Source organism: Tympanuchus pallidicinctus, unplaced genomic scaffold (assembly GCF_026119805.1).
Source record: "Tympanuchus pallidicinctus isolate F22 unplaced genomic scaffold, pur_lepc_1.0 scaffold18, whole genome shotgun sequence".
NCBI classification, from domain to species: Eukaryota; Metazoa; Chordata; class Aves; order Galliformes; family Phasianidae; genus Tympanuchus; species Tympanuchus pallidicinctus.
The window spans coordinates 3,174,632-3,196,530 of NW_026294699.1; the positions used below are offsets into that span (position 1 = coordinate 3,174,632).

Sequence of the window (21,899 nt, forward strand, 5' to 3'; positions counted from 1 at the left end):
GCCTTCCTATTTCGTGGCTGTGTTCTTCCCACCACAATTCTGGAGCAGCGCAGTCCCACTGCAGCGAGGTGGGCACCAATGAGGACTCACTGCCCTGACTTTGTCTTGGTTCAGTGCAGCACATGAGCCTGGGTGATGCCATGCAGCTCTCAGAAGGGTGCTGCTGGGCGTTTGGCTGCAGCCTGAGATCTGCTAAGTGAAGTAACTTTCATGAGGTTAGATTTGAATAGGAGGGACAAGCGTAGAATATTTATTTCTCTTATTTGAATCAGCTTTGTCTTGCCTTCCCCTCTGTCACAGTGGGTGGCTTAAAGGTCTTTGTGGTGCTTGAGTGACAGGCTGTTTTGGTATGTAGTTGCTTAGTAAGTTAATTAACCTGCAGCTAAATCCAGGCAATGGCTAACTCAAGCTGTTTTTTATATTTAAACAAACTGCATCTAATCTTTCCAATGTATTTTGCTGAGCATGTACTTAAATAAGCATGACCCTGCAGCCTTTGTCTTGAATGCTTCCTGTTTGATAATTGCGATGATCTGAGAGATATAATTAAGGGATTCTTAATTTTCCATAATTGGGGTTTGCAGGTACAGTAATTTGGACACAATTTACAGTATTAAAAAAACTCACGAATTAAATGAATCTGCTTGGAGGAACATTCAAGTGGTGTGCTTGTTGAAAACTGTAGTAACTTCTCTTTCCGCTCTTCAAGGTTTTCAGATGTCATCCTGGCAACAATTTTGGCTACAAAGTCAGATATGTGTGGCAAAAAATTTGAACTGAAGATTGATAATGTTCGCTTTGTTGGCCACCCTACGTTGCTTCAGCATGCCCTTGGGCAGGTATGGTAAGAGAGCTGCTTGCAGGCATGCTTTTTTTTCCAGTTGTGTATCTTAGTTAGGGGACTTAAAATTCAGAATGGATATGTTTTCTTTTGATCCTGCTTCTTCCTGATTTCTGATTCTTCACAGTGCTTGGAGCTGTCTGTATGTATTTCCAGGTAACCACAGCGAGTGGCAAACTGAGGAAGCTATGTCAGTGGTTCCCAGAAAAGCCCATCTGGTTACTTAAGAAAAGCAGTGTGGATAAAGAGAAGTAGTAATGAACAGTCCACCCCAAAATCCATGTTTCTTATGATGCCAGTAGGGTTTTTGCACCTCCAATTAGCATGGCAGTAAGAAAAAAACAACCGAACAAAACAAAACCCTCACAGATGTTAGAAAGAGGTCTAAAGTTTTCTCATGGACAAATTTAGGCTGCTGTTTGTATTGAGACCTTGATCTGTGGCCTGTGTTTTATGAAAGCATAATTGAAATAATTTCATAAATGAAAGCAATTGCCACCCAGCTTATGGAAAAGGCCCTGCTTAACTCTAGGAAAGAATTTGCGTGGTTCTATATAGAAAATAATCCCTTTCCCATTCTTTCGTCCTGACAGACCGTGAAAATGAAGTAGGCCTGGTAATTTCTGAATACAACACTAATCTGTATCACTGAACTGCTTTCATCTCATTTTTCACCAAATTTACAAAACTGTTCGGTTTTTCAGGCAGAGATCTGCTTGCCAATTCTGTCATCCTTTCTATCTATAATTAGAGGTGCAAACAGATTGTTGGCAACTGCTGCTTGATATTTAGAGGATCGGATTGCTGTAGGACTGCTTTCATCCAAGTAAGAAGCTGGCATCAAGCATCAAAAGCTGCTGGTGTTCCACTTCCGAAACTCATTCGTGAGCCTACAGGAAATGTGACTGAATATCACCGAGGCTCAACCCTCAAATGTTTAAGATGCTTTGGAAGACAAAATTAAGTGCCCCCAAGCTGTGCAAGTACTTCAGAAAGCCTAGTCTGTGCTTAGAACAACAGTGCCCACTTACCCTAGGGCACCAGAAGTGCTGGTGGGAGAAAGCTAGTTGGTCAGGTGTTGGGAAGCTGAAGCAGGTTTGCAAGGTAATTCGTGTTTTGCCATTCATGGTTCTAGCTCAGACACATACAGCAAACAGCAACAGAGAGACAAGGTGTTACCTTGTGTTGTTGTCAAAAAAACTCCCAACTCAGTGTGTATGAGGCTTTGTGAAATGATGGAGGAAAGGACTAAGGAACGGAGGAGAGAAGAGGGGGATGCTCTGGATCTTTTGCATTGCTGTCTGGGCAATCCTGCACAGGCAGCACCCCCCCAAGATGGGACACAGAGGTGTGGATCTGACTGCTGTGGTCGCGAGAGATGAACCAGGCCCAGGGCCTGGAGCCAGGAGCAAGGGGAGATGGAGCCGGAGGCAGGGCTGGAGGATGGGGCTGCTGTGTACTTGGTGGGGACCATCCAGGAAACAAGCTACCCACAGCACAGCTCCAATCCTTGGACAATCCTTGGACAGGGATCGAAGGCCCCAGACTGAGCCTCAGCATGGCTCCTGGGCCATAGGCTGAAGGGGGGACCCAAATGGTGCTGGTCAATGATGCTGAGACCTTTTGGTGCCCTCGGGGCCCTGACAGCAATGGCCATGAAATTTCTCTTCATTTTCAGTTTGTCTAAATGAAATTGCATCTGGGTAAATAAACAACATGACAGCGTGCAGGAAACACCTTCTTGTTGCTTCTAGTAGAATCTTTTTCTTGGGTGGGTTCTTATCACCCTAGCAGGCACTTTCTAGTTTCCAGAATGTTCTGAACGTGGCAGCCATCTTTGCTGCTTCACTTGGGATAAATCAGGGACCCTTTGGCAATTGGCAATGCTAGATTGTTTCTTTCTTTTCCCATGGTTTCTTTTACTCCAGCCACATGCAGAAGCAGTGGCTGGAGTAACCTGACAGTCTCTGGTTTGAATTCCTTTGGTGTTCATACCACAGTCAGTTACTGCACAGGACAGCTCAGCAAATTCTTCCTCAGATGAGATTCAGAAACTACAAAAGCACCAGTATTTAATTATAGGTGTCAGACTGCCTTTTATGTAGTGATGTTCTGAATTCTTCAAATTCTTTCACCAATTTCTATTCCATTTTAGTATTTGATTCTTTTTTTCTTGCACAAGAGGTGAGGTGAAAATTAGCTCAATTCCAGCTGATGCTAATTGTGGTGGTTTCTTTGATTTTAAGGAAGAATCAGACCTTGCACATAAATGCTTCTAAGTCTTTATTGAAGTTCACAAGACATCGTAGAACCTGTAGCTTGAGAAGAAATGGACACAGCAAGGTGATTTGGAATTGGGGCAGTTCTAGAGCATAGCTGCTGGGATGAAAGCAGTAGCTTTAATCATGATGCAGTCCAAACGGGGGCTTTGGGGGATTTTTAGAAAGAGAGAAATAGATGTGGATGAGGCTGAGAAATTTTCTGTGCTAACAGTATATGACAGTTGTGCTGAGGAAAGTTGCTGGGTAGGTCCCCAATGGTACTAAGATGCAATACAGGACACCTCTCAGACTGCTGCACACTCCTATTGTTCTGACCAAAATGCTTTATCAGCTTCTTGGAAAATGTAGAACAACTGTGACACTTCAAAAAATAACATGGTTTTATTTTTTGCAAGTCATTTCTGATGTTCTAATTCAATTTGTCTGTCCTCTCAGCAAACTCTTACTTGACTGATTTAGGCTTTTCTTTTTCTTTTCTTTTCTTTTTTTTTTTTCTCTCTTATTTCTCTCATCATTACCGGTTCCTAAGCACACAAGCCTATGGAATTCTTCTAAATCTTTTGCAGGTATCCAAAACAGATCCTTCACCAAAGAGGGAGATGCCCACTATGATCCTCTTCAATGTCGTGTTTGCCCTAAGGGTAAGGACTGTCCCTTGTCACCGGGGAGTGGGATGCACCTCAGCTGTGTAACAGAGTGCAGCAGGCTCATGTTCCAGTGGTCTCTTTTGAAATATTTGGTGTCTGATTTCACTTGGAGATTTTCACTTCAAACAACAAAAATAAACAGTGTAGAACATCACACTGAGAAGTGGGAAACTTTTTCAGCCTGGTGCTCTATATAGCTCAAGCACAGTTATTCTCTTCAGGACATACTGTAGAGCTGTTTTTTTCTTTGTTTTATTTTAAATAGCCATAGGGTAGAGGCTTGCAAGATATCACTTTGCAAATTATATATGACCTCTGTTGCAAATCTTGCTCGTGTCTTGTCATTTGTGATTTGTGAAATGGTGACCTGCTGTGATTTTTCTAACAGTGCCATTGAATCCTGTCCAAGCTAGCTGTGTGGAAAGGCAGCCTGTGTCTTCCTGTGCTGTGTGCCAGATGCTGTTCTCTGTTTTCCTTCTGCCCAGAATAAGCCCAGATCCATTGTAGTGCACTAGCATTTTGCTGGGCCCTTGTGGCTCCGTGCAGCTTTGACCTTGGTGTCCAATTCTGCTCCAGAATCAGAGCAGCAGCACGCACAGAGTGGCACTGGTGGCCAGCCTTGTGAGTGATGGCCTTGCCATGGCTTTGGTTAGCGGAAGCTTGCTCAGTGCAGAGCCATTAGAAATCTGCTCTGTGCACTCTAGAGCCATCACACCTTACTGGAAAGGTTTACTAGCTTGGATTCAGACCTGGATGGGGGGCAGCTCCATGTGCTATGCAGTGCTCTGGGTTCTGGGAAGGTGTATCGCTTGGGCCAGGAGTTATGTGGGCTGGATCAGAAGGAATGGGTTTGAGTCCTTGGACCTGTTTTGCCAGTTGTTTTTTTTTTTCCATTATGTGGAGCATTCTAATTCAGTGCTCCCCTGAATAACAGACAATTGAGTCTATGGAAATAATAAATTAGGCACTTGACTTTGTCCAACGATGTAAATTATGTAGTTGCATCCTCTCCCACTCCCTCCCCCCCCTTTTCCCTCTTTCTTCTCATAGTGCTTTGAGTGAGGCCACGTTCCTGGGGTAATGGTCTTGCAGTTTCACCTAAAACTGGTCTGTGGATGAAGGTGCTCTTGATTTGATGCCTGAAGAGTTTTCTTGGCAGTCCTTGTGTGTTTGGACAAAAGCTGTTCCTTTTTACAATCCTGATGCTTTTCTTGAAATGATATGTCAGAACAACCCTGTTTTGTGCCCACAGTCATGCTGTGTGATGCACTGTGCTGTTGCCTCCAGGCCTCTTTTACAATTCAGTGGGAGGTGTTTGGAAGCTGCCACTTCTTAGGCATGAGATCTCTGTAAAAGAAGGAACATGCCAGGGAGCAGCTGGCTGTAGCATTCTGATTGAAGTGAAGGAACATGTGAGGAATAAATGAATTTTAATGCTAAACAAAAAGCTGGAGAAGTTATGTTTTCCTTTTTTCTCCTCAGATCTGATCTATTGATAAGAAGTTGGGATCCGTGTCAAGGGATCCTGACTTGGCTAATTTGATAGCATAAAATTATAGAAATTTCATTATGTTCACGCATTGTTTGATTTCTGAGCTCTGGCTCTTTGCAGCCCACATATTACATCTGTGGAGCCATCATACCATTTTTGTGCCTTGTATACATGTGAAAGGAACATTTTTAAATGAGAGCTGGAATAACTGTCTTTCTAGAGATGGTTGATTTTGGCTTGACCACGACTTTGGATATGGTGTCATGATTTAAAAGCCTCCAATTACCTGGCTGTGAAGTACTTGTAGTACTTTTCTTACCGTTGGCTTTCCAGTGGTGACTAACATATGCATATCCACAGTCCAAGTGGCTTTTCCTCAGTGAAAGAACAAGGCTTCACAAGTGACAGTTATGCCAGCAAGTTATGCCAGTCTGAATCAAGCAAGAAGTTGTTCCTCAAGTTCTGCTGAGGACCCAGTGTTGTGCTATGGGATATTGTTAGGTTAGGAGGTGCTCAGTTTGAATAGAAGCTGATTTTGTATTTCACACACTGACAGACATTGGCTTCAAAAGTCTTGATCTTCTAGTAAAGCATCCTGCTTTGATTGTAAGCAGGTAACTGGACATGCAGACACTTTTGCATGTTGAGGAAGCAGGAGTGCTGCAAACAATGCTGCTTCACTCACAGCATTGCCAGGGCTTGGTGAGGTGTTTATTTAGAATCTGGTTTAGTGATTCTAGGGAAAACTTGCTTCTTTGTTGGCAGAGTGAGGATACTGATGTAGTTTAATGTGGCAGTGAATGGTATTTGCCAAATAAGACACTCATACTTCGTAGAGAGCTGTCAAGTTTTTGGAAAGTGCTGTGTGTAAAGCAAGTGGAAATTTGTGCACTGCAAAGTGTGGGTGGAGGTATTCTGAGATAAAGAGAGTCCATCTGCAGCAGGCAGACAGCAGGCAAAGTCCCAAAAGCTATAATCAGCACCCATCCTGCTGTGTTAAGCTTCAGGGCTACAACGTGTCGTGACTCAGCAAGAACAGCAGAATTCAGAAGTGTTGACTCATGGTTTGCTAGTTTACGTGCCAAGTTATCACTTGCTAGAACTGTAAATTCCTCTGAATATCTTAACAAACATGAGGCAGCTGTGTGCTGTGCACTCCCTGACTAGAACCACCAAGTCCCCCCTTGTCAGCTGGCCTTATGTGATAGATTTTTCCAGCACAAAGGGGACAGGCACAAATGTAGTGTTTGTAACGAGCCGTGTTCGTGAAACGCTTTGGAATGTAAACCCACATTCATTGTGGTTCAGATCAAAGTGTTGATCATGTGTTGGTGCTTCTAATAAAATTAGCATTTGTCTTGTGAGGAGTAAGAGAATCGCAGTATAAACGGTGTTGAAGGCACTGCTGTCCCTGCACTCCCAGTGAGCTGAATGTCATGATGTTTAGGACAAGGGGGGAGGGTTTTAAACTATGGGAGATTTAGATTGGATGTCAGGGGGAAACTGTTCACCAAGAGAGTGGTGAAGTGCTGGAACAGGCTGCCCAGAGGGGCCCTGGAGATAGCCCTGGAGGTGTTCAGGCCAGGTTGAGTGGGGCCCTGGGCAGCCTGTTCTAGCACATGGTCTAGAGGTTAGCAGACCTGCCTGTGGCGCAGGGATTGAAACTTGATCATCCTTGAGGTCCCTTTCCAACCCATTCTGTGATTCCTCCTTTTCAATTCCATTCTGTGTTCCTCCTTTTCAAACAACTTGATATTTTCTTCCCGGATGTGTACAATTGAGTTCTTTGCTTTCTCTGATAGCAAAAGGCCCAGAAACAACTGGAAAAAATAAAACAGCTTTGAGTCACATGCTCCAAGCACTGCGTTAATTTCTTGTGTAAGGAAAAGCTTAGAAATCCCTCATCCTGCTCTTCCTTACCTGTGGATATCTCTGACAGCTTTTTTGCTCTCGGAGAAAATTCCTTTTTTCCGCCTGTTGCCAAAGGCTGACCGTGGTATCTGCTGAAGATGATTACTTTGATTGCTTCTGATTACTTACCCATCACTTTAGTTCCATAAGTGTGATTGTGGCTGACTGACCCACCAGTTTCTGTGTTGCCTGCAGGCCAATGCAGATCCATCAGTGATAAACTGCCTACACAACCTTTCCCGTCGGATCGCCATCGTCCTGCAGCACGAGGAGCGCCGCTGCCAGTACCTGACCAGGGAGGCCAAACTCATCTTAGCTATTCAGGATGAAGTGTCTGCCATGTCAGAAAGTGAGTACTGAGCTTAGATTGGACAGGAATATGTTTGTCAGGAGTACTTTTTCAGAAAAGTGCTGATGGAGCCTTTTGTGGCTGGGATCAGGACGTGCTCGTTTTGGTGCTCCTTAGCATTCTGACAGCTTTTGATTGCATTTTGCCTCATCCAAGATCACAATTCCTGTGCAGAGATGTCAGCTTTAAAAGTGAAGTAGTTTGGCTGCTTTCTCTGCTATCTTAGTTCAGAGCAATCACTGGAGAGTGTGCACTGAATGTTTGAATTTGCCTGTCAGACTGAGATGGAAGAACTCGTGTGGTACAGATTCATTCAACCTAGAGCAAGCCTGGCACCTGCTAATGCTGTGTCCCAAGTCACCAGACGTCTTGTGTAGAAATTTTACCTGTTTACACAGCCAACAGATTGTATTACAGCATTTAATTGACTATGCTTTATAGCAATTAACTAAAATAATAAGCACAGGCAGGGTGAACTGACTGCCCCGTCTGATGCACCGTCTTGCTGCAAGTGTTGAAAACTAGAGCTAGTATGTATAAAACCAAAACCATGTAATATCATTGCTTGTCAAGTTCACAAATATGTGTGTTTAACTGAGTTGAGCATCAGAGGAAGCTGACATTAATTCACTTTATTATCTTGACACTTAACTTGGATTATCATAAAAGCTTTGAAATAGAAGTGTAAATCAAGAAGGTAGGGATTCTGTGCCTAAGGTGCTGGTTTGTGCCTAGAGGGGGAAGAGGAAATTCTCTCTACTTTGAAGTTAGTTATTTGCTTTCTTGTTTTGAAATGTTCCATAGCTACAGAAGGGCCACAGTCACCTTTTCATCACATCCTGCCCAAGTGCAAACTGGCCAGAGATCTCAAAGAGACTTATGACAGGTAAGTAGCATTTTCTTTGTAGCTTGTAGCACACTGCTTCTCACTGAAACCTCCTGGCCCTGTTCCTTAGGCAGTTATCTATCTCCTCATGTTGCTGATTCACTGAAATCTGTTTTCACACCAGGTAGAATGATGTGAAGGCTTGCTGTCAGGTGAAATGGTTACAGAATTGCTCTCCTCATCATCACCATGGTGTCTCTTTGGGTATTTTATGTTTCTTAACAGTTGGTGGTCTGTTGCAGCTTTAAGAATTATTTTCCTCTTCAGAATAGAGGCACGTAATGACAAACAAATTGTAGAATTGGAAAGTGTCAAATTATGAATATCTTATCTCTGTAGAAGTGTTCAAAACCAACAGGTAAGGGAAAAAAGCTACATCAAGCACTGATGGCAGTGCCAGATACTGCCTTGCCTGCATTTGTCTACACTGTGCATGTCTAGACATAGAGTTTGGATTAGACTGTGAGACTTTCAGCAGAATGGAAAGTACAACATGCTGCTTCTTGACTGGATTAAAGGCGCTGGCGAGGATTTCAAAGAAGTGTGGATTAAAGGCTGGATTTCAGCAGGAGCTGGGCACCTAGCTCCTCCAGCGTCCTCCTCCAGCAGCACGTCAGTGCTGACTCCTCATGCTGAGCAGACAGTTTCATTCAGGAAATGCACCTGGGGAAATAAGGACAGAGAACAGAAGGGTTTGGTGGGCAGAGAGATGTGCCCCTTGATGTGGGTGTTTGTCTGGGCTGAGACAAACTGCTGTTGAGTTCCTTCTTTGACTTCAGAGCACTGCATTATCTCAGAGCAACTCTTCCCTGGGATGCAGTTTCCCTTATACAGAGGGATGACACTGAGAACCTAAATAATTAAATGATAATAAAGCTTTTAGTGAGATGTTTTTACACTGTGTTCAAGAACTCTGACTTTCAGCATGTTTGTTTACTGTTCAGTGCAACTCTCCCAACATCTGTACTAAATGTTAGCCTAGGGCACTCTTTGTGTAGCCTGTTGTTCTTACCTGAAATTTTTCACCTACTTCTTACTTTGTTCTGTTCCTCTCAGGCTGTGTGCTGGTGACTAGGCAATTCCTTATCTCGTTTCCAAACATTTTAGTGACACAGTGACATCTTGTGGCACGTAGCTGTGACTGTAGGAGCACACAGGCCCAAGCTCGTGGGTATTACTGCTGCCCTTCCACAAAACGAGGAGCAGGGCAAAGCACGCATTGGTGCTGGCTCCCAGAGGTAATATAAAGCAATCTCTCTCATGCAGGCAGTGTGGGAGGGAGAGAGGGGATGTGCAGCATATTTTGACTCTGCTTTGCACAGCATTGTCATGAGCAAACCTAAGAAGTGAGCTGTTAGTAAAAGTGAAAAATGACTTTGCATTTGAGTGCAAAGCTCTGTTTAAGAGAAGTCAGCGGTGTTGCTGGATGGTGTTCTTTGAATTCCAGACAAAGAGCCACTTGAATTACCCCAGTTGCTCCAGAAATGCTGCCTAGCCCTTGCTTTCCTGTAGATGGTGCTGAGGTAATTCAGGCAAGATCCAGCACATCTCTTAGTAAGGTGGTTTATGCAGAACCACAAGTGTGTAAAGCTTTTTGTAATTCAGCATGTCCTTTGCATTTGGAATGAAGCATCCATAGTTTATAAGGCAGCAAGCAATTCCAGGTCATCTGGACTGTAACACTACTGCTGTAGGAACCGAGTGTTATTAAAGTGGGGATTTAGAGGTAGTCTGCATGACTTCCTGGGACCTTTTGACTCTTAAGGGCTAAAACCAGAATGTTTCTCTTCAGTCAGTTCAGAAAACTGATGTGGGGATCGTTTTTCATTTTCCTCCTCCCACACTCCAGCACTGTAATAGAGCAAGGAGCAATGGCTCCAGACCAACATTTGCCATTGCTAGCACCTCCAGTGACCTCTTCTATAGTGTGAGCCTCTTTCAGGCCAGTGTTCATTTTAAGGAATGAAGACTGCTTTCACTAAGTTTATCTACAGGTGCAGATAATTTAGTTGGTTAGCTGATGATAGCTAACTGCTCATCTGGTTTTAGCAAATTTCTACTAGCTTTATATCAGAAAAAAAGTGAAAAGGGAGGATTGGCTTTTTTTGTTTTATTTCTTTGTTCTTAATACACAATGTGCCTTCATACATTTTTAGCTAGTGGGATTAGAACTGCTCAGTGGATCTAGTCCATCCTACCTTGAGAAGGGGAATAATAAATTATTATATGGGGATGTGTATGGATGTATGTAGGATATGAATGAGCTGCAGTTAGTTGACCAAAGGACAGTGAGTGCATCCTTTACACCAAAGCGTAAAACCATTTCAGAGCTCCAAACAGTCACAACTTCTAGCAAAAACAAACTCAGATGTGAGTTTACTGCAACTAGCAGGTGTTATTAAATTCTGATGCAAATGGGATAAACATAAAATACTCTGTGTGTCTGTAGGAATTCATAAATGTGAGGTGAAATATGCTGTTGGTAGATGTGCAGAGAAGGCTGGAATCATGCAGAATACTGGGAAACTTTGGATTCCCACTTTGGGGCAGTGGCTTCCAGCCGCTGTTCTGGGCAGAGCATAGGAACAGGGCAAAGGAGCATCCAATATTCCCCAGCTTCCTGCAGCTGGCAGCTCTGGAGGTGCTTTCTGTATATTCCAGAGCCTTCAGCTGATCTCACTTCCCGAATTCAGTCCTCTCTCCTGTGAGCCAAAGTAAATATTTAATGACCGCAGCATCCTCTGATAAGGGGCTCCATGGCTGCTCTGGTTCTTTCTGTTTCTTTCTGAACTTTGCTCCTCCTGGTCTCATCAGCCATCTCCCAGGGCTCGCTGTTACTGCTGAATGCTGGTAAACTGCTGGATAAAACAGCAGATGAAGTTCAGGAGGGACAGATGTACAGTAATGCACGTGAGGCAAACAGCCTTCAGGTATTTATGGCACTGCTGGGATCCCCTGAGGCTCCTCCAGCAGAGCAGCCCCAGCTCTCAGGACTCAACCCCAGCCTGCTTGCTGTGACTGTATTTCGTGCTTCACAAATCCTTGCATATACTGTGGTGTAACTGCTTGCCTGTGACTGGCCGGGTGCAGTCCCATCCGTTGTTGCTGGGGGTCACTGCTTATTCTCAGCCAGATTATTAGAGTTAAATTGTTTTCTGCTCAAGGGGGGAGGAGTGGAGGAGAAACCATTATAGAAAGCTATAATGAAGGCTTGGGATTGAATGCAAATGTGGAAAAATGAAATTAAATTCGAGATCAGAACTCAAAATCTGTTTTTCTCCTTGTCTTTAATTTTAAACTATTGTTGTATAATGCACTGCAGACAAAATTATGCTGTGGAGAGGGTAATTATATAATTAAAGCTTCTGAAATCGTGCACATGGGCCAGAGGATGAAAGGAGCCAACTGCACTTTTTTCTGTTTTCTGAACATTCAGCTTTGCTGTGAAAATATCCCTGCAAGTGCTTCATGCTGTCGCTGTTTGGTCGCCCACTTTAACAGCCCCGTTTGCTTTCATGTCCTCTCTTAATCACTCATGGATTTTTGGTCACGTTTTCTCTTGCTAGTGTTTGGTGTGAATGGGTGAATTCTGCTTCAGGTTGCCCTTTCTGTGCATGTATTTAAGATAATCCATCTTTCCCTGTCAGCTATGTACATCTGGTGGGATAAGCAGTGCTAATGGACTTGCAACATTTAATGCTAGAGAAAGGGAAGTGTTTGCCCAAGCTTTTCCTCAGGGCCTGGAACTCTGAGCAGGTGGGAGATGGCAGCACCAGGAGAGCAGGCTCATCTCTTCAGTGCATTCTTAAGAAGAGGAAGACATGTGCAGTGCTTATTCTTTTTGCACCTTGACAAATAAATACCTCTCAGCGTTCGGTGCAGGATTTGAGAACAAAACCACAGCCACTGCTTTGCAGAGCATTGTCTACAGTGAGGTTTTACCTCATGAAAGGGCAGGATGGGATCACATTGGTGCTCTCACACTGGTGTGCTTTGGTGGCCGGTTCTGCTAGCAGCATGAGCTGCTGATGCTTTTGTTTCGAAGCTGAATTTCCATCTCTCTTTGAACTCTATCTACAACCAGATGAGGTTAAAAAGGAGCATGTTAGTTTGTGTCTGGAAGCTGAGCAGTAGGTAGAAGTGTTTAAGCCACCTCATAGGGAGTGTCCAGGACGTGTATTCACACTGCCTGTTCCTGGAGTGTTTTGTGCAAAGAGGAAATTCTCATGTTTTCTTGACACAGAAGTCCTATTGCTAATCTCAACACAATTTTGCTTCAAATTTAGACGGGAATTTTCAGAGTGCAAACTTCAAAATATTGTCTTGTTTAGAAAAAAAACAAACATCTTTTACAACAAACTCTAAAACCAGAGGATGTTTGGAAGGAGCCAGATGTTCCTTTCTATCTGAGAACACGGCCTGTTAAGTTCTACATGTATGACAGACCTACATGCACGCTCCTTGTGACTGATCCCAGGCTGTGTGTCCTTAGGGGCTGGTGCTGGGCTGGCTGGCCTTGCTTCTCAGGATGAGGTGTGAGTTCATGCAGTTTTCCCTGAGCTCTGATACACATCTCGGAGGACAGCAGCCTGGAGGCACGCTGAGCAGCTCTCCAGCACAAAGTTGGCTGTTGATTAGGATTGATTTGCAAGTTCGTGTTTGTTCCTCACTCCCCACAGAAGGAATGATGCTCAGCTTTGCTTCCTCTCCCTTGCTCAGTCCTCTACCAAAGCTGACCCCAGGCATGTTCTCATGTTGGGAGCATTATAAAGATTTGTAAGATGTTGCTAGCTTAGTGACTTGTTCTCTTCCCCACCTGTGCTCATTTTCCAATAGCTGTAGGTACCTATCTGGGTGCTTCATTTCTTGCTTAGATTCATAGACTCCTGTTTCCATTCCTCTGAAATGCTTCTGACTCAATTCCATTCATCACTGAAGTATCTGGAAGTGTCACAACCCACAGCGAGCCCTGTGTGTGTGTGTTCTAGTGTAAGGGTCTCACATAGACCTTCAAGAAACTGTTCTCTCGTGAGATACTGCTGCAGTGTTAATAGCAGGGGCAGCTGCAGATCAGTGGGAAGAAGGCTGCCCCAAAGCCTCGTAGGGCGCAGTGCTCTGTGAGTGCAAGGCAGGGGAGGCCTCACAGCTGGAAGCCAGCTTGGCCTCAGCCAGCCTGGAGGTGGACACTCACTCCTTTCTTGTCCTGATGTGACTCATGTGCAGAAGTGAATCTGAACCACTATTTTCATTTGCAATACGCTATAAATGCTGTATGTGGTTTTTTTCTTCCTATTGTAGCCTCTGTACAACAGGAGTGGTCCGGTTACATATCAACAACTGGCTGGAAGTGAGCTTCTGCCTGCCTCATAAAATCCATTATGTTGCAACAAATTTTATTCCCCCTGAGGCGATTGAGAGAAGCCTGAAATCTATCAGGTAAGAGCAAGTCCTTCAGTCTGTCCATTTCAATCTGTTGACTCAGGACTAATCTTACCTGTATAGGAGAGAGAGCCTGGGCCCCTTGATATCTAATTTTTTGCTCTCTGTGTTTACAGCTTTATATCTGCAAAAGTAACCAGCTCCTGCTTTTTTTTCTCTTCTATTTCATTCTATATTTCAGTAAGTTCAGCCTGCATTAAATCCAGTTATATGGCTCTCTCTCCCCTCTTAATGGGGAACATCTTATCTTGTAAAATAAAAATAGGCTTACTCTAAATCTGCTTACAGCAAAAGGATGTTAAGAGGTTCATTTTGCCAGTAGATTGACGGGGTATCCCAATCTGGGAATAACTACACCTTCAGGAAAAGTTGCAGTTTACTCTACAAATGTATTCCCTTCTTTTTCTGCAGGCCTTACCATGCCTTATTGCTTCTAAATGATGAGAAGTCATTGCTTAATGAGCTCCCCTTGGACTGCTCTCCTGCCCTGGTGAGAGTAATTAAAACTACCTCTGCTGTGAAGAATTTGCAGCAGCTGGCTCAGGATGCTGACTTGGCATTGCTGCAGGTATGGGGAACTGTAAGCAGTAGTTGAGATTCTTTTAATTCATGAGACTTTTCTTTCTGGTGCCAGTGTGTTTCTGTGGTATATGAGATGCCAGTTTTTTTCCGTGTGAACAGAACTCCTGAGCCTTACAGTGTGGGGCAGACCGGAGAGACAAAGATCAGTGGTGCAGTAACTGTGCGTCCACGTCTGAATCACTAATTGCTGTGGGGTGGTGGGGCAGCCTGGAGGTCCCTAACCCACACCATGGCTCAGAGCAAGTCTGTGAAAGCAGGCTGCTCGGGGGTATGTCTGAATTCTGAATAGTTCCAGTGATGGAGATCCCACACCCCCTCTGGGCCCTGATCCAGCATTGCACCAGCATTTGAGTGAAAAACTTTTCTTCATATCCAATGGGAATTTCCTGTGTTCCACCTTGTGACTGATATTTCTTGTCCAGTCTTTGTGCTCCACTGATAAGAACATCTCTGCCTTTTCTGTGCCTTCCCATTAGGTAGCTAAGAGCAAAACAAACCTGGAACAAATAGCACTGCTGACATATGCCACAGTGGTCTGTCATGGCTCTAACATGCTGTTGATGTCTGTGTGCAAATGAAGGCATCCAAAGTGCTTACAGTTGCCGTGGCCAAATAGGTGGCTGGACCTGCTTGGCCAAAGTGCATCTCTGCAGTTCTCTGCCCAAGGGCAGAAGATAGCCAAGGTGCAGCTTCTTACCTGCTGGCTGCCTTAAGCATGTGTAAGGACACTTGGCCACTTAGCACTGGAGCAGCACAGTTATGTGGCCCTTTGCTTGTCAGGCCTGGTGCTTGTGCTGGGACTGCAGTGGGGAGAGCTATTCAGCCTTGCTAAGGACAGGTTCAGACCCAGGGATGTGTCTTGTGCTCAGTGTGACAAAGGAGAGCATGGCTTGTCATCTCAGGTGTTCTGGGTCACGAGTCCAGGCCCTCTCTTGTCCTGTTTTGTAATAAGATGTGCAGGTTTACTTACGGTGGTTGTGGTTTTACTTGGCATTCTACAGCTGTGGGATGAACTTTGGAAATTCCCTGCTCATCTGCGGTTCTGTTCTCCACAAAAAAGCAAAGTTAAATACATCTAATGATACGGGCTGGATTTTACGTCTCCTAGATGCTACTTATGTGGCTCTTCCAGAGCCTGTAACAACCACTGACCTTTTAAAACGTATTAAAATGCGTTGTGTAACTCATTACTGAAATATCTCCAAGCATTAAAAAGACCGTTTTGTTTCCTTTATGTTTGTGTCATGGTGGAGGCCAATTCACTTTATTTTTCATACATAAACTGAAGTGCATTCTGTGCATAAACAAAAATAGGTTGTCGGTGCATAAAATGCAACTAAACGTCTGTTAATACAGTTTGAAGGAATTCCTTAAAACCAGGAAATACTGAGTTCCTCAGAAATGTGATGCAAATCTCTGGAAATTAATAACCTTGTCAAGGCTTTTTGAAGTGCCATGTGTTATATTCAAGCCCAAACGCTCTCTGAAGACAGCGTGAGAGGACGGAATGTTTCGCTTTCATTTCAGTTCCAGCAAGGCTTTGCAGCCATCTGATGTGATTTTTCTGTCACTGTATGTAAGTGTTGCCAAGGGTCTGAGGTTTTTTTTGCTCTCCTGATTTTTCCATGTTCCCTCGATGCAGGTTTTCCAGCTTGCTGCACATCTCGTTTACTGGGGAAAAGCAATTATTATTTATCCGCTGTGTGAGAACAATGTCTACATGCTTTCACCAAATGCCAGTGTCTGCCTGTAAGTAGAAGGAAGATGAATGGCTGTAGTAAGAAGGCAGTGAGAAATGCAGAGACCCCTTCCTTCCCTGTGTTACTGGATGCAGCACGGGACAGCTCTGCGTGTACCAAGTTGTTGCAGTTGTGTGGAGTGCAAACCATTCCCTGTGCTTGAAATCACAAAGCCATGTAGGAGTTTGGTGCAGGGAGCAACATCAAAGCATCAATATGCTTCTGCAGCAACGTGGACTTGGAAACATTATTTACACTGTCATGCTCCTTCTATTGAGATGTTTATAGAATTTGTGTTGGGACTCTGCTGTAGGAAAATAATTTTAGGTCAAAACTTATGGGGTGGCGGTATAAAAATAGGGCTGAAACAGACCTGGAGGTCACTCAGGAGCAGCTGTGCCTCTCATATATGGGAGTGCTCTTCTTGAAGACAGTTTTCCTAATATTTAACTTGCTTCTCCCACACTTGTAATCAATCATCAGTACTGCTTTTCTTGTTCTGCTCTGGCAGGGAGAGCAGTCCCATCTGCAGCTGCACGCTGTGTGTTTGAAGGTGTGCTGACATGCTGCCCATCCCCACTCTAGTCTCTCAGCTGTACAGTCCCTGCTCTTTGATCACAGACAGCTCAGGTTTACAATTTTGTAATTTTTATTTGTGTCTTTTGGATTTCCTCAACACCTTGAATAATACAGTGAAGCTGAACGCAGTGCCAGAATGAAAATACATACACTGCTTGGTTACTTAAAGCAAGAAGCAACATGCCATGAATTACCCTTAATGTGTTTCTAGATGTTTCATTTGGGAATTCCCACTTCTGTAATACTGCAGTGGATAGATACTATCCTGACCAGCAATATCAAACTAACTGATTCCTGCTCTACCTCTCTTTTGCAGTTACTCTCCATTGGCAGATGCATTTTCCTGTCAGTTCCGGGGCCACAATCTGCCATCAATGCTCTCCAAGTTCTCCCTCCCAGTGTCACTCTCAGAGTTCAAGAACCCCCTCGTGCCTCCCGTGCAGGAGGTGAGATGGGGGAGCATGAGGAGCTGTTGGGCACTGGGTCACTGCCCTGCCAACGAGGACTGGGTTTGCTTCTGGTTAGGAACTTGCTCTTGTAGAATTCACCTCTTAATACATTTCCAAACGTAATTTGTTGTTTCATATTCACGTACCAAAAGGCTGTGGGGACTGTCATGGTGAAGCCGTGCGGATGATTTGTGTTAGGAAAGCACATTCCTGAAAGAAAAATCAGAATTCTTCTTTTCCTGGAGTGATGCAGTAGGGACTGCTGTAGTCTGCCACCGTTAGTAGGGCAGAAGCTCGTGGTTTGATGAAGATCATGGTTTGCAGCCTTTCTGGGAACCAGTGAAATGTAAGAAAGGGCTCAGGAACATAACAAACACAACGCCTTCTGACGCTGCTACATTCCCAGGTGAAGAAAATGAGACCCCTGAGCACAGCTTACTGTGGCAAAGGGAGCCTGGGCAGATTTCGCTGGGGTGCCTCCAAATGCTGCTAGCCTCTGTGCTTTGATGACTTGCTGTGTTTATATGAAATTAGTCACAATTCAAACACCTAGAAGATTAACATCAATTAAGCACACAGACACAATTACGAGAGAAGAATTTGTTGTAATTACAGGCTGGCAGAGATTATGATCAGAGATAATTATTTATGAAGCTTCTAATCCCAGTAGTATGTACTGGTCAGCTGCCATCTTTGGAGGTGGGGGAGAGCAGTGCCTGCTGTTCTGGCAGCATTTTGCTGTATTACAGACAAATCTGTGTCTGGAAAATGGAAGCATTAATTCTGTTGTAGCTGCAGTAGATTTGGGAGGCATTCTTACTCTCAGTAGCCCATTTAAGATTAATGACTTGCTCTAGTATTTTTCCATTGACACTTCTGGTTGTTCTCAGTTGTCTTTGTTTAAAACACATAACGAACGTCTGCCACAGACTGCTGCAGCCATGGGGAAAGCCCTGAAACAGCAAGGTGTGCCTACGTTTGCCAGAGCTGTTGGAGTGCTGAAATGGCTCTTTTGGAATGAGTGTCTTCAGCTTGGTGCTCACATGCCTGGTGGGGCTCTAAAGGTCAACAGCACGAGGGGTTTTCCTCAGCCCTGTGGTGTGAGTCCACACACTGAGGATGAGGATGGTGCTGAGAAAAGGGGAAGTGAGTCTGTGTGCTTGCAGAACACTTGGGGCTGCTGTGGCAAGGTGTGGAGGCCATCACGTGCCTTGGGCTGCTGTGAGACATGGTTAGTTTCTTTCCCATGAGGGCAAGCATGCTGGTTCTTGGAGGAATACGGTCTGGAAAGAGCTTTTAGGTGGTTTTATATCATACATTCATGCAAAAAAAGTACCTTCCTCTGCTTTGATTTACCTATGCAGTATTGTTTTATTATGAAACAGCCTTTTTTAAGGGCTGGTTCCTAATGAGATGAATCTAACCCCTGTGCAGGAGTGGTCAGGCTCCGATTGTAGTTAACTGTAATTAACAGAGATCTAGTCGATAGAGTGATTAATCTGATGAAATGTGGGTGTTTTGTTTTTTGTTTTTTTTCTGCTGTGCAGCAATAAAATGTGCTGCACTCTGAACTGTAAATACTGTCAAATTATGTTTGCTTTGCCTTTGAAAAAAGTGAACAAGTTTGGATCTTTCACTGTAATTTTACTCTCTGTACATAGGAGTGGATGTTTTTTGTTTTCTTTTATCCTGTTTTTCAAAAAAGCTTTGAAGAATTTAACTGGGGGCCATACCTTGTGCCACTCATCGTGCTGACTGCTGCCTGTGGTTCTGAAGGTCAGTGCAGTGGGAAGGGCTGTATTGTCTGCAGAAGCTGTTGAGGTCTCATGGCACCCATCCCATTGGATTGTTGTCTTTAGATTGGCTTCCTTCCTTCTGCAGTGCCCTTCTGGATGAGCATCTGTCTGTCAGGTAGTGGAGGTGTCCAGGCAGTGGCCTCCATTAGCACTGCCTGTGCTCTCAGCCATGTCCTGAGCACGAGACAGTAGCTTTCTTGGAGCCAGTCTTCTCGATCTCTTTTCTTGCCTGGGATGACAAGCTGTACTTTGCAGTTGAGCTCTGCAGTGGTTTTATGTCTGTCATCCATGGTCTCGTGCTCATATTTGCAAAGTTGTTGGTCTTTGTGTAGAGATCTCTAAGCCAGCTTCCCTTTTGCTGTTACATCTGCCCTGCTTGGATAGCAGCATTGCACTGAGCCTGTGACTGCAGCTTAGCTGGTCTAATGAAAGCTTGGTGCTGCTGAGAGGGGGAAGGGGCCCTCTTTTCCACTCAGTATGTGCACATGCCTTCCTCCTTTCCCCCTTCCCTTTGTGCTGGAGCTCTGGCTCCTGTCCAGCTCGATTCTATTCATGTAACTCATTTCAGCCACTCTAGTTCTTTGCCAGGTTAGCAGGTGGAATTCACTCAGGGGAGGATCTGCAGCTCCAGGGCCGGTGCTGAACGAGGGAGGCACTTCTGCAGCTGGGAATGAGTGAGGAAAGCAGATGTGACTTCCCTTTTTTCACAGTGCTGAGTTGCCTGTTAGCAGCACTGAGAAGTGTTACATGGAATTCCAGCAAGCCCCCCACCTGGGACTGTGTCCTGACCAGCAGCCCATGTATCTCATACTGCTGGTACTGGATCTCATGAGCTGACATGGCAGGGGAAACTCATAATCCCTCGCAGTGTTTTTTTCTGGAATAAAAGCAATTTGCATCTCCTCTATCCTGACCCCAAGAAGGCTGTCTTTCTTCTGCTGCCCATGACTCTGGGCTCTTATCCCAGCCTCTCCTCTCCCTTGTGTGGCACAGCATTGGTGATTGCACAGCAGATTGCACAGAATGGAGTTCTGTGGTTGGTAACAAATCTGGAATGGTTTTGCTGGAATGGTGTTCCAGGTCTGCCTGGGTTGGAGTTAGCTTTCCCCACAGCAGTCCATATAGTGATGTGCTTTGCATTTGTAGCTAGAACAGCATTGGTATCACGTATTTTTGTTATTGGGAAGAATTTGGCTGCACATCTGTGCAGTCTGTGGGCAGTGTTAGCTGCCTGGACCTGCCATTGTCTTGATCAAGAAGGTTTGAGGTTACGTACAGAAGCAAAGGGTCTCAGCAAACAGGTTATAAAACTTCTGGCACTCACCTTCCTGTTTAGGGTCACTCTGTTTTCTCCTGCCTTAGAACAAAGTGATTTCTAAAGACTTTGACAAGCTTTGCTGCTGAGAATCTGGCCCTCCAATTTGCACAGGATTGCTTGTAGAATTACCAGCTTCTTGTTCCCTTCCTTGCTGATAAGCCACGATTACTTTTATCCTTATAGCAGCATTAGTTAAAAGAATCAGGGAGCTCTGAGCTTTGAGCTTAGGTCCATTTTCAGCTTATCTAAGACTGCAGATTTCACTGAAGGTATAATTCAAATTCCCTTTTCAGAAATGGATCTGAATATGGTCTGAACCAGGCGGTACGTTTGTGGATGCTCCTCCTCAAAAGAGGTGGGTGACAGGGAGGCACCGCGTGCACAGATTGCATACAGAATAAATGGTTCAGTTTTTATGAAGAATACGTGTGCCTGTATGTAGAGAACACCCTCCATGGCAGCCTGGCCCCGTGCCTTTTTGGGGGATATTCCTGCAGTGTGTGGCAGAGCAGCACTGCTCAGGTCACTGTATGCACTTCAGAGTGCAGCAATCGCTGCTTGAATATACAGGTGTCACCACCATGCAAGGAGCATTGCTGAAGGGAACTGTGGACAGTGTGTGTGTGGCTGTGCAAGCACTCAGAAGCACAACAGCTGGTGCTGTAGCATTAGATGCAGAGGGGATCTCTCCACCCCTCAGGCAGGATTGTACTCGTGTGAATTCCACATCCCATTTTGTCCCTGCATCCCCTTTGCTGCAGCAGCTCGCTGTCACAGTGCATATGCTTATTGTAACTAACTAACTCTTCCTTCGTGGGGCTGGGCTAACTGTGGCCAAAAAACAGGTGGGAAAGTACAACGGCAGCCAGTGAACACAAAACAAATGCTTTTTCAGCTTTGATTTCCTAAGTCTGGCCACAGTGCTGGAGTAAGGCTGCAGCAGATGAGGCCTTTGCTGTACATGGAAAACGTGCTGTGCTTTGTGTAGCAGCACAGTGGAAAATAGTGCGTGCCAGAGGATGGGAGTGGGAGGAGAGCTGCATGCAAATGCTGAGTGGATGTCTGGAAGGTGTTAAGAGTCACAGGAGCTTTTGGTGGCAGAAGTATGGAAGTAAGATTCGGGGTTGTGTATAAAATCAGGGTTTCTCATGTGGCAAGTTTAAAAATAGGGTGTTCCAAGTCTAAATAGAGAGAACAGTTAAGCTGATTTGGTGGAATTCAGAGCTGTCACATAATGATTAACGTGGCAATATTACACAATAATATTCTGCATTAATAGGGGCTGTCTGTGCAAAACAGGGAGAACTTTTAATAGCTTTAGTTTTTGGTAAAATGGAGTATTTTGAATGATAAAAGAGCTCAGTGTGTTTCAACACGTACCCCAGTGGAGGTGCTGTGTTACTGACCCAAAGCACTGCCGTTCTCAAGTCAGACTGTGGACAGTGTGTGTCTCATCTACAGCTCAGCTGGAGAAGAGGCACTCGTCCTTCAGCAGGAAAGTGAGCCGTGCTTTAACTAAGAGTGCATCTTCATGCAGAGAGAAACACCAGGCTGAGATCTGAGTGATTCCATGCTGCTGTTCTCTCTTC

The 21,899-nt window shown here is 44.6% G+C and overlaps 1 protein-coding gene across 6 annotated transcripts in view; it reads left to right on the forward strand.

The window, feature by feature from the left end:
* The window catches only part of NPRL3 (NPR3 like, GATOR1 complex subunit), a 39,188-nt gene that overhangs the window by 8,670 nt on the left and 8,619 nt on the right, over window positions 1–21,899 (forward strand). For 5 of the 6 annotated variants that reach the window (XR_008206075.1, XM_052680426.1, XM_052680427.1 and 2 more), the window contains 8 exons: window positions 710–839; window positions 3,690–3,764; window positions 7,369–7,522; window positions 8,327–8,408; window positions 13,707–13,844; window positions 14,259–14,415; window positions 16,072–16,178; window positions 17,064–17,193. Coding sequence is in view for 5 of the 6 variants with exons in the window: in XM_052680426.1 (XP_052536386.1) it covers window positions 710–839; window positions 3,690–3,764; window positions 7,369–7,522; window positions 8,327–8,408; window positions 13,707–13,844; window positions 14,259–14,415; window positions 16,072–16,178; window positions 17,064–17,193 (973 nt within the window). In the remaining variant the exon portion in view is untranslated. The remainder of the gene's footprint in view (window positions 1–709; window positions 840–3,689; window positions 3,765–7,368; window positions 7,523–8,326; window positions 8,409–13,706; window positions 13,845–14,258; window positions 14,416–16,071; window positions 16,179–17,063; window positions 17,194–21,899) is intronic. The other variant, XM_052680429.1, reaches the window with a different exon arrangement.